Source organism: Podarcis filfolensis (assembly GCF_964270895.1).
Source record: "Podarcis filfolensis genome assembly, chromosome: 16".
Taxonomy (NCBI): domain Eukaryota; kingdom Metazoa; phylum Chordata; class Lepidosauria; order Squamata; family Lacertidae; genus Podarcis; species Podarcis filfolensis.
Genome location: NC_139620.1, coordinates 8,246,401 through 8,258,976, shown reverse-complemented (window position 1 = coordinate 8,258,976; position 12,576 = coordinate 8,246,401). Strand labels below are relative to the sequence as shown.

Genomic DNA, 12,576 nt, shown 5'->3' with positions numbered 1-12,576 from the left:
CCTGCTTTATTATATATTATACAGTTGCATTTACCTTAATGCCGCTAGCGTTTTCACTTTCAATCCGGTGACACTTCTAATTAAAGAAGCAGCTCATATTAACAACCCTTAATGGGTGTTTTCTCCCCCCCCCCAAAGAAAACCTCTAACGGCATTCACCATCTTCAAAAGATGCATGTCCTACTATTGTGTCCTTTTGTTTTATTTAAAATATATATTTCTTGCTTCTTACCATCTAGGTCTTACCGAAAAGAGTACATTGCAGGCACCTGCGCGATATCAATAGGCAGGGAGTTCCAAAGTGTAGGGGCTGCCATGTTAAAATACCAATTTGTTACAGATGCGGAACATGTATTAGGTGGCACCTGTAACAGTTCTAATTCCGCAGATCAAAGTGGTTGAGTGGACCACTACATTGGGGGGGGGGAGGTGTTTCCACAGATCCCAAGCTGTTAAATAGTAACACCTTGAACTTGGCCCAGCAGCAAATTGGCATCCGGTGCGGATCTCTGAGCACAGCAGGTATTATAGGCTGGCAAGGCCTCCCACCAGCAGTCTTGCTGAAAGATTCTGCACTAACTGCAGCTTCTGGATCAAGCACCATCCATATACACACACACACACTCATACCTTGGATCTCAAATGCCTTGGCTCCCCAACAAATCGAAACCCAAAAGTAACAGTTCCACTTTTCAAACATTCTTTTGGAAGCCGAACGTCCGACGGAGCTTCCGCGGCTTCCGATTGGCTGCAGGAGCTTCCTGAAGCCAATCAGAAGCCACACTTTGATTTCTGAACGTTTTGGAAGTCGAACTGACTTCCTGAATGGATTCCATTCAGCTTCCAAGATACGACTGTATAGTACATCACAGTAATCCAGTCTTGAAGTAAACAGTGCATAAGCTACTCTGGCTAGGTTTTCCTAGTGCAGGAATGGGTCCGTAGCTGTCAAAGGTTTCTCTGTCATTGGTTTGTCCGTTTTCCTTGGCCACCATTGGGGATCCATTCTCTGCTATGTGTATATCTGACCTCGCTCTTTCCTCCTTCCCTCTGTAAATTCATCACTGGCTCCTCTTTCTTCTCCTCCTCCTGACGGCCTGGACGACCTGCCTTCCCTCACTTCTCCTCATCCCCCTTTTCTTTAAATAGACGAGCTGTATGCCCAGAAACTGAAGTACAAAGCCATTAGCGAGGAACTGGACCACGCCCTCAATGACATGACTTCTATGTAAATACCGGCGCTTGGGCCTGTCGGGTGCGCGGGCTTGTGTGTTCGCCTCCGCTTCAGCGTGCCTTGTGTGCTGTGGCAAGCGTGGTACTAATGCTGCTCCAGCGGTTGGGTTAGGCTGTTCAGATGTCGCTGGACTCGCGACTCCTGCCGCCGCCGCCCACTGTGCATGCTGGCCGGGGCTGGCGGGTGTTGCGAGTCCGGCCAACATCTGACGTGGCCCTACAGCTTCCCCACTCCTCGCTTCACGCCTCTGTAAGTGCATTTATTATTATTATGTGGTTCCTGATTGGCTGGGACGTGTGTGAAAGACAGGAGGCCAGGGACCTTGGCTCTCCAGGAGTTGCTGAATGACAGCTCCCATCATCCCTCGCCACTGGCCATGCTTTTTGGGGCTGATGGGAGTTGGGGACCAGCTGGCATCTGTAGCGCCGCAAGCTTCCCCACGCCTGGCCCTAGAGTTGCAACAGGCGATGCCAAGCTAGACAGTCCAGCCAGCTGACTTCGTATAAGGCAGTATGCGTGATTTGCATGTTTGGTTAACTTCAGCAAGGGTAACTCCCATGGTGAAAGCAATCCCTCTTGTGTGTGTTTCTGGCACAATGTGTCTAGCCAGCATGGTGACTCACAGATAATGTTGGACTCCAGCGCCCGTCGTCAGGGTCAGCGAGGAGTTAGGAATCCACCAGATCTGGAAGGCCACAGGTTCACCAGCTGCTACTGAGCTGCTCGTTCGAACCCTCACTTTTATTTGCAGTCGACAGACCCTTTAAACGATTAATAGCAATTTTGTAACAATGGACAATAGCCTTTAAAAATGCATGTTGATGTGACGGAAAAACACAGGTTTGAATGCTAGAGGTTTTCATCAATATATATATATATTGATTATAAGTGATCTGAAACAGATACCCATATTTACAAACTTCGCCACTTTCTCTGCAGCTAACATTGGAGCCCTGGAGCAAAGTGAAACTCAGAACAGTGGCCAGGGATGGACTTTGTAATAGGATATATTAGGTCTTTCCAGCCCCTTGATAGAAACTACAGTGAAAAAGCACATGCAAGGATAGACTCCACAAAGGCAGCATCCCTTCTCATTGGGGTTTTGTTGTATCTGCCTTCCAATAAATTGGACCGGAGTACATTAAGCCCTACCAAAGTGAACCACTCCACCCCTCTCCCTCCCCCTTCCTCGATCTGCCTTTTGGTTGAATCAGGGTGGACCCTGTTTCCTGCACCCACGAAGGGCAAGGCCTTTCAATTCCTCTTTCCAGGTAACTACAGCTGGCTGCCCTGGAAGAAGGGTTCCACACCCTGGTCCCCTTTGGGAGGAAAGGAGGGGCAGAGCTTGCTTTAATAAATAAAAAATATTGAGACTTGGGTGGATGAATTAACACCTCCTCCCCCCAAAAAACCCCACACAGCCCCCATTTTTTGCATTGGGTTGGGGAGGCGTTGCAAGGAGCATTTGTGTGTGGCTACCTTGCTTCACTGACAGCATGAACCTTTGCCCTTCCCACTTCCATCTTCCTGATACCTCTGTGCATCCTGGGTGTGTGGGTGTGTGTTCAGGGGGTTGTATCAGGTCAGAGGCACGGCGCGTATTAACCAGAAGTTGCTTGGCAACGGCTGGGCGTGTGTTTGCAGGGCGAACCGCTTGCATCTTACTTCCCTTTTTGAAAAACGAAAGTTTGGTTTGATATAACCGGCTGCTTTTTGGCCTCTTGTGTGTGCGTGGGCTTGGCTTGCGGATTTGACGGGACACTCCCTGTCCTTTCCTTTCCCCTAACCACGGAATGCGTTCCTCAAGTGTGCCGTGCCCTCTCCCTTTACTCTCTTTCCATGCACCATGTTGCAACGGCCTTCTTTCCTTCCTTCCTTTCTCTCTCGCCTGCAGATAAAATCTGTGATTCCAAAGCTCCACTTAGTGGCTTCTTCCTGCAGCTTCTTCTCTTTTTCCCCTTCCGGATTTCTTTTTTGGTCTCGTTTCCTCTCCCTCCGTTTGCTCCTGTCAGCTGATCTTTCCCCCCCTGCGACGTCGCCTCATCCTACACTGGCACCTCGGGGCATCCGTGGGAACAAGCCTCTTCCCTACGCTGGGATGTGCGTGACCTCACGAGCTGTCGGACTGCTGCCTCTCCCCCTCCCCGGCTGGGCCACTTCGCTGCACCCTTGGTCTGGAAAACAAAGCAGCCTTTGTGACGCCCAACGTGCCGGACTCTGCCCGGGCGTGGGGGAGCTGGGGGCGGGGTCCGGGATTCTTGGCTGCAGAGCTAATCAGAGACTGGCTGGCTTGCAAGCGGGGTGACACTTCTGGTGTGTGTGTGTTTGTGTGCTCCTGGAGACCGTGCTGCTGTAGCGACTGTCACACTGTTGGCTTTTACGAAACAGATTTGTGTAACCGTCGGCGGAATGTAATATAGACATGATGCACTAGACGCTGGGCCGGGTCTGATTTCTCCACCACCCTTCCACCTTTCCACGAAACAAAAAAAGTCCTGTGGCTGTTGCACTGTGAATGGTTACTCTGGGTTCGCTAAACACATTTTGCAAAGGGTGTGACACACACTCACACGAGAACCGCCGCATGAGGCTTGGCATTGTCCACACAGCGACACCCTCAACACCATTTTATATTTGGGGAGTTGGGGAGGAAACGATCTTGGGCGGGGATGAAAGGATCGTAAAACTGCAAGCCAAATGGTTTAAGCCCTTTTCTCTCTCCCCGCTTCATAAGCTGAGCAGTCAGCGTGGGTCCCCGCAATAGGAAATGTTTCACACAGTGCAAAGCAAAACTGGTAATTCGCCGCTGTGAGAGTGTGATGTCGGTGGCGTCTTACTACACGATTCACCTTTTCTTAAATGGAGATTGGGGAAACCTCTCTGGGTCAGTCTGAAGGCCCACATAGTCCAGGATCCTGTTCTTGCGGTGGCCAGATACTTTTTAAACCGTTAAAAAAAATAAAAACTTCCAGGCAGTGCAACCCAATATATGAACATAAGTACAGCTCTGCGGGTGGTGCTGTGGGTAAAACCTCAGTGCCTAGGACTTGCTGATCGTAAGGTCGGCGGTTCCAATTCCCTCGGCAGGGTGAGCTCCCATCGTTCGGTCCCAGCTCCTGCCCACCTAGCAGTTCGAAAGCACCCCTAAGTGCAAGTGGATAAATAGGTACCGCTTTATAGCGGGAAGGTAAACGGCATTTCCGTGTGCGGCACTGGTGCTGGCTCGCCAGTTGCAGCTTCGTCATGCTGGCCACGTGACCCGGAAGTGTCTTTGGACGGCGCCGGCTCCCGGCCTCTTGAGCGAGATGAGCGCGCAACCCTAGAGTCGGTCACGACTGGCCCGTACGGGCAGGGGTACCTTTACCTTTACAGCTCTGCTGGATCAGGCCAAGGGCCCATGTAGTCCAGCACCCTGTTCTCTCAGTGTCCAAACAGATTCCTCTGGGAAACCCACAAGTAGCCTTATCCCCCACGAATTTCCCTAATCCCCTTTTAAAGGCATCCGAGATGCTGGCCGTCACCCCTCCTTGTGGGAGCGAATTCCAGAGTTGTAAATGTTGTGCAGAGAAGTCCTTTCCTTTAGACTGTATTGGGTCTGTGTGTTCAGAGGCTGCATACCTCTGACTCCCAGTTGCCAGGGGACATCCAGTGCCTGGCTTGCAGGCTTCCTGGAGAACCCAGGGCGGACAAGCTGCTGTCCCCGTCCCCCCCAATGGGACTGCTATATAAGATGCACCTCTGGTCCGATCCAACAAGGCGCAACTATCTCCGAGTAATGTTGTCATGGCGTTCTCATCAGGACCGCAGCTGCTAAATGCTAAAACAAACCCATGTTTGTGCTGCAGCAGGTGTGCCTCTGGGGGAGGGATGCAGCTCAGTGCCAGAGCCCCTGCTTTGCATGCTGAAGGTCCCAGGTTCGATCCCCGGTGTCTCTGGAAAGCGCTGGCTGCTCGTCAGAAGCACACTGCTCTTCTGGCTCAGTTTCACTCGCTCCACCTCTTCCACAACCCCTGCCCACCTTAAGACATGCCCATGTTTTATTGGATGCCAGGATTGGACAACCGCCATCCTGTCCTTTCTGAACCCCAACCCCACCTGCCCCACTGCATCTAGGAGCATCCAAGGGATTGGGATTTTGGTGCATTTTGAACGAGGCAGGCAGCATCGAGAGATCTGGTCCAAGGGGAAGATGGGGCATAGCTGTCAACCTTCCCTTTTTTTGCGGGAAATTCCCTTATTCCAGCGCCATTTCCTGCTGCTTTCCTGGATTGTTAGATATCCCATAGACTGTCCCCGGAACAGGTGAGGCTGCTGATCCCTTATTTTCGCGACTGCTGATCCCTCGTTTTCAAATCTAAAAGTTGACAGCTATGAGATGGGGACAATCAGGCCTGTCACCCGCATGGGAACAGGAAGTGTGGGGGCTGCTTTGAAACACTCCAGCTCTATGATTAGAACCAGCTCTGCTTTTGCCGCAGCTTCCCAGGCGCCACTTCTCTCGCATAGGGGAACCAGCCCTTCAATGCTGCTCTTTTTTTTCTCCTTCCTCCTGTGGCTGCTTTTCTTTTTTAAGGGTTTCATTTGCGTGGGGCTGTTTAGCATACCCAAAAGCTGCTTGGTCATGATGCCGCTCAGCTTGCCAGATCGCATCTTCAGACGTGTTATCTCAGGCCGCCCAGCTGTTTCCCCCTCTTCCTGGCCACAGAGCTTGCATCTGGAAAGGGAGTGGGCGCCCCCCAAAGGGCTGGGGCTCAGGGCAGCGGCTCCGGCTGAGTCTCAGCGGCTCTGGCTTCTTGCGCAGAAAGCATTGCAGGTTGAATTCCCTGGCACGTCCTAGTTAATCTCTGTGCCTGAGAACATGGGGGAGCTGCTGCCAGCCAGAGTTCTGGGCTAGATGGGCAGGTGGTGGACCCGCCCAGTGTGAGGCAGCCTCCAAGGAACATAAGAGCCCTGCTGGGTCAGGCTAGAGACTCATCCAGTCCACCATCCTGCTCTGATAGGGGCCGACCAGCTGCCCGTAAGCAAGATTCGAGCACAAAAACCCTCTTCCCAACCCACTGTTTGCAACAGCTAGAATCCAGAAGCATCACTGCCTCCAAAAACTACCAGTGACTCTCTAGGGCAGGTGGTCCACGACCTTTTTGGACCAGAGGGCACATGTGGAACAACAAAAACAACCCATTTCACAGATTGAAAAACTGGCAGGGCTCAGAATGCCGACCCCTCTGAGCAGGCAAAACACTACACACCCAGAACAAATAAAACTGGTAAACAAAGACCCACAAGCACATTTATTTTTTTAAAAAATAAATACATAGCCTTGCTGAGCACTGGGGGCGGATACCATCGTGGGATCTCCAGCTTCTAGGGTTTCAGGCAGGCGTCTCTCTCTCTGCTCTTGCTGCAGGTGTTGTGGCTTCAACCCACACAAAAGCCCCTTTCCGTGCCGGGATCTGGAGCTGTGCTCAGCTGGTCTATTTACCTGTTTGGAGGGCATTCTGCCCACTACAGGTAGAAAAAGCATCCTTCCGTGTGGCTTCTCCCTGCCGCTGGCACAGGATAGGTTGCTGTGTGGTCCTCGTGAGGCAGTGCAAGGGAGGAGGTCGTGGCTGCAGCCGAGAGCCCCATTTTTGCCTATCCTTTGGGAGCAGGGCCGTAGCTGAGTGACGCAGCTTGCATGCAGAAGGTAACAGGTTTAATCCCAAGGCAAAAGAGGCAGCGGAGCTGAGAGATGCCTTTGCTGGAGACCTGTCACTACTGCTTGCAGACAAGGACGCCTGTGCAGCCAGTGGCCGCCCATCAGATGTTGTTTGCCATCATCCCTCACCATTGGCCATGCTGGGAGAGCAAGAACACGGTTGAACTACAACTCCCATCATCCCTGACCATTGGCTCTGCTGGCTGGGGGCTGATGGGAGTCCAGCAACTTCTAGGCGGCCACCAACCCCCCCCCCCCTGTGTATGCAATACTGAGCTAGGTGGAGTTCTGGTCCGGCTCTGAAAGGCAGCGCCGTATCTGCCATGCTGCGGTATGTCTTGCGCTCATTCCCCCTTGGCCTGTGAGTGCTTTGCCAGCAGCCTTCCTCTCTCACCGCCCTTCTGCTCAGCCCAATATCCCAACGTGCGCCAACATTGCTCCAAGATGGGACAACGCACCATAGGCATCTCTCTTTAAAACAGAAGCAGGAAACTTCCATTTTTTTTCTTAAAGTAGTGTGAGATGAGAAGCCGTTCCTGCTCCTTTTGCAGCATGCACTGACTAAATTATGATCCTGGGAGCAGATCCCACTCTTATTTCTTAGGCTGTTCTAAAACATGAAGCCTCTTCTTGATTTATTTCCTTTATTCTCTCCCCCCACCCTCAGCCAGCGTTGTTCTGGCAAACCTCTCCCTGACCCCCTTTTTTTATTTTGCTTGAAACCAGCTGGGTTGGCATGGCATTAACTGAGGCGGGGGACGTGCCCCATCTTTTGGTACTCAACTAACCTTCCTTTTTCTTTTTTTTGTCCTCTCTCTTCTCTTTCTCTTCTCTCTCTCTCCCTCTCTCATTTTGTTTTTCCTTCTCCTAATCTCCTCCTCCTCTTCCTCCTCCTTCCTCTTGCCTCTGCACAGAGCGTCTATACAGCCAGCTTGAGAAAAACCGGCTGCTGGCTAATGAGCTGAAGTTAACCCTGCATGATCTGTGTGACTGAGAAGGGGGTCTCTCCTCTGATCCTGTTTAAAGCCAGCTTTATTTGGCGAGGCGCTGGGGGGGGGAGCCTGCCGGACGCAGACTTGAAACCGGAGCGCACACTCTTCCCCCCCCCCTCCTTTTTTTCTTTTTAAAGACTGGCTGACTTAGGACACTTATTGCAGTTTAATTGGAGCACTTGATGCTTAGCCTTCCTAATGTACTTATTTTTCTAAGCTTTTGTTTTTCTACAAAAGCTGGGTATTACTCACCGCCTGCTTTCTTGGCGCAATAGGTTGCTAGCACAGGCCTGGTGGAGTGTTCATCAGCCTTGGGTGTCCCCAAAGCTTGTTTTGGACTACAAAACCCATCATCCACAGCCAGCTTAGCCCATGGCGGAGGTTGATGGGCCTTGTAGTCCAGCCACATGCGGGAACCCAAGATTGAGAGTAGTAGCTTCTTCCTGTAGATGCAGGCTGGGGAATCTGCAGCCCTCTTGGACTCCAAGCTTTTCGCTCCCAAGACATCCCAGATCGTTGATTGAAGCTGGTGTGAATTGGGGGTGCTCCGCATCACCTGGAGGCCCACAGCTTCCCCAGCCCTGCTGTAGAAGACTAGCATAGCAGTGGGGCATTTTCTTGGCGTGGGGCGGCTCTAGATTTCCCTCCCCACCAGGCAATGCTCCTGTAGCTACTTCTGTTGACACCCCTTTCTATGACGCGGGTCTTCTGTAGCTCGACGTTCTTTCCTCCTTCTCTCCCTGCTCCCTTTTAGACCCCTCTTGCATGGATTGGCTGACTTGGTTATTTCCAAAAAGTTATCATTTTCTTGTACCAATAAAACCACTGGCCCACTTGGTTTCGTGCCTGGCGTGTACTTTCCCTGCCTGTGCTGTTTCTTTTGTTGGATAAATGTTGCTGTCTGGCAGGTATTTTTTTAAAAAAGGTGTGTGTGTGTGTGTGTTTGTGTGTGTGTATGTACGTACGTTTTGTTCCACGGAGGAGATTGGGTAGGTATCAACCTCTGGAGCGACGCCTGGACAGAAGGGGGGCACCCTGTCGCTACGGGAACAGTGACCAGAATGGTGTAACCGCGCCGGAAGCGATTGGGACCCTGTTCCACCGTTCAGGGGGAACCCTTTGATGCTTGGTCAAACGGGACACCTGCCTCTGCCATCTCAGGACTCAACCAGCCAGCCTCAAAAGGCAATCGCCTACTTCATTTATTCTTTTGGCTCTTCCCAGCCCACCGTTTTGAAGCTTGGGAATGCATGGCAGCTGCCCACTCTCCTTCCAAAACTGCCAGAAGAGCAGAACTAAACTTGACTCATCTCAGAATTGCACACTTTCATGTACGGGTTGCACTGTGGCAATAGGTCTGCCTTCTGCCCGTTGTTCGGTTTTTCGAGATGCCGCGCCCGCCATTGCCACTCTGCTTGCCGGCGTCTCGATCCCGCCACCCCTACGCAAAAGGGGTCGTGGCTTCCTTGCGGACGGGGAGGTATCTAGGGAAGCGTTCACGTTCCTCCTCGAAATGGGCGCGGGAGAGCTTTCAAAAAGTCACGAGGCTCCACGGTGTCACCTCTGCATGTCGTCCATGGCTGCGTCTGTTGGTTTTTCCCCAAAAGGTCTTTTTTAGCTTTGCAGCCCAAGGCATGACAAACGAGGCAATTGCTTGAGCTTGGTTGGAATTTCATATGTATGTCTCTGTGTGTGAGTGAATACTCATTTTCCCGTCAAGTAAAAAAAAGCCCACGTTATGATCAGGATTCTAAAGTTGCACAGGTACGGAAAAAGCCACAGGGTGGAGCACTGGGTTCACCATCCGATTTTGGGAGCATCTTGGCTTTAATAATAACATAAATAAATAAACCCCCAAGCTGCTCACCCTTAGTGCAGCACCACCAAGATGCATTTGAAAGTTTGGTGCTGTAAATCTCAGGAGGGGCTGGCACACAGGACGACACTCTGCATGTTCATTTGGGAGATAGCCCCACCAACCTGCTTACACCCTGGGTGAGCGAGGTTCGGTTTACACCTCCCGTCCCTGTGCTGTCCCCCCACAGCCAGAGGCAGAAAGCCCCCGAATGCTGTTCGCTTGGAACTGCGGGTGGTAGAAATGCTGTTGAACTAGAGTCCTGCTTGCGGTCCTCCGGAAGATGCATCTGGTTGGCCACTGTGAGAAGAGGGTGATGGGCTAGAAATGCCTTTGGCCGGATCCAGCGGAGCTGTTCTTACAAGTAGCAGCCGTGGGGAGGTGGGGGGGGGGTCCCTTGCCTTCATGCCCAGCCTCTGCGGGCTTCCTGGAGGAATCTGATTGGCTGCTGTGAGAACAAGATGTTGGACTCCTTGCATTCCTAGCATTTAAGCAGCAAGGCTTCAGCATACCCTGTTCTCCCTTCTCTGCTGTTAGCTCAGTCTGGATCAAAGGGGGTCACAAAAACGAGCCGCTAAGCCGCGGGTGGCGCTGTGGGTTAAACCACAGAGCCTAGGGCTTGCCGATCAGAAGGTCGGTGGTTCGAATCCCTGTGGCGGGGTGAGCTCCCGTTGCTTGGGCCCTGCTCCTGCCAACCTAGCAGTTCGAAAGCACGTCAAAGTGCGAGTAGATAAATAGGTACCACTCCGGCGGGAAGGCAAACGGCGTTTCCGTGCGCTGCTCTGGTTCGCCAGAAGCAGCTTAGTCATGCTGGCCACATGACCAGGAAGCTGTACGCCGGTTCCCTTCAGCCAATAAAGCGAGATGAGCGCCGCAACCCCAGAGTCAGCCATGACTGGACCTAATGGTCAGGGGTCCCTTTACCCTTTACCTTTAAGCCAAAGTTTGGGTGGGGTGGGTGTGTCAAACTGGCTGCATTTTTTTTCCGGCACGGGGTGCAAAACAGCTCTGAAAACCTGCAGGCCTGGCTGGATGAAAACCAAGCACACCTCTGCATGTGGATGGCGAAAAAATAAAATGGAAGCATGAGGGTGGACGGGGAGGAGACCTAGCGTTCCAGCTTGGGGGGGGGGGGCAGAATCAAAAGCTTTTGTGCGGCTGTGTTTGCTGTGAAGGGCACTGGGGGGGAGGGACGCATCTTTCTGGGAGGGCGCGAGCTCCCTCCTGGCGCTCCCTCTTGATCCGGCCGCTCACGGTCTCTGCTCTTCCTTTCCAGATAAGCTGAAATGCACCAAAGAGGAGCACCTTTGCACGCAACGGATGTTGGACCAGACTCTGCTTGACCTGAACGACATGTAAAAGACCCTGCCCGCCCGCCCACCGGCCTCACCCTGGCTCCCCCACCTACCCACCCCACTGCCTTTTTGTAGCCAATCCAGCGGGCAGCTTCCTGCTGGGGCTGGCTCTTGTCTTAAAAAAAGAACGAAAGAAAAGTTGACCTCTAACCCTTGAAGGGTCAAAGGTGAACCTTCCAGCTCTCGTTGCCAACTTAACCAAAAGCCTCTGCCAATCCACCTCCCCTCTATCTTCTCTCCAGTCCCTCTGCAACCCCCAATGATTATGGGGCCATCAGACTGGGCAGTTGCCAGCGGCATCACGAAACGAAAACCCAGCACGCAACACAATATTCGGTGTGTGTGTGAGATGTACGTTCCTTTGCAGTCGTGGGGGGAGAGGATAATTCTTTTGGAACGGGGAAGTAAAACGCCCCTCGCGAGGAACATTGTGTAATTCCTAGAGCTCACAAGCCTGTGGGCTTTTAGAGGTTTGCGGTTTCACCTCCTTGACCTGCCCCCTTTTTTTTTTCTTGCTGGTTTTTTTTTGGGGGGGGCGGGGTTTGGTTGGAATGGGACATTTCTGCAGCCTGTGGAAAGGTTGCAAATGTCCCGCCTGAGCCAGATAAATGGAAAAAGCCTCATGAAATTTATTGAGGGGGACAGGAACGTGGCCTCTGTACAAAGAAATCCCTCTTAAAAAAATTTTTTATGGGGGTGGGGGAGTACCTAGAACTTCTTTGCTTCTGGCAGAGGTGTCCGTGTATGTGTGTGTGTGTTTTGCCAAAATGGTGCAGTCTTAACACACTCTCTTGTGCTTTATAGCTATTTCTAGTTTGGGGAACACAAGTATATCGAAATATATCAGGTTTCATGATCCATTTCGCTCTCTAAACACGCACCTAACTCTTTTCCTCGAGCACCTTGGCCTTTTCCCCTCCTTCAAGCTTCTTACACCTGGTTACTAAGAGCAGGCTGCTCCCCAGTCTCCTGTAACCAAGAAATCTCTCTTCCCCAGCTAGGCTTAGCTTGCTCTGTGCTTTTTTGAGTAAAAGCTTTTGTAGCTTCTGTGTATGGGTGTGTGAGCATGAGGAGAGGAGCTTTATCCTAGTGCTCTTCCGGACACAAGGGGTTGGTTCCCTCCCCTTCTTGAGCCGCGGGATCTTACTGTACTGTCTTAAAACAAAACAAAAAAAACTGGATACCAGCCACCACAAGGCCCTTTGCTGTTTGGAGACTTGATTTATCAAGGTGTGGGGGGTTTATTTTTGCCTTTGTGTAAAGAAAGGAGGGGGTTGCCTTGAAGGGGAGAGGGCAAGGTGTGGCGGTCTTTTTTTTTTTTTTTTTTTTTAGCGGCCAGTGTGGAAAAAATGAGGAACCATATCAAGTATTTTGATACTAAAAAAACTTGTCTTTTATTGTCTGATTTTTTTGGGAAATAATAAACAGAAGCATTCCCTCCA

At 51.6% G+C, this 12,576-nt stretch overlaps 1 protein-coding gene across 18 annotated transcripts in view; it reads left to right on the top strand.

The window, feature by feature from the left end:
* The window catches only part of TPM3 (tropomyosin 3), a gene marked incomplete at its 3' end in the record, with an annotated part of 72,101 nt that extends 59,525 nt beyond the window's left edge, over positions 1–12,576 (top strand). For 4 of the 18 annotated variants that reach the window (XM_083591484.1, XM_083591483.1, XM_083591490.1 and 1 more), the window contains 2 exons: positions 1,150–1,228; positions 7,847–8,762. In XM_083591484.1, coding sequence (XP_083447610.1) covers positions 1,150–1,228; positions 7,847–7,868 — 101 coding nt within the window. Of the gene's footprint in view, positions 1–1,149; positions 1,233–3,128; positions 4,239–4,606; positions 8,763–11,055 lie in introns of those variants that run through there. The other 14 variants (XM_083591486.1, XM_083591485.1, XM_083591491.1 and 11 more) reach the window with 6 other exon arrangements.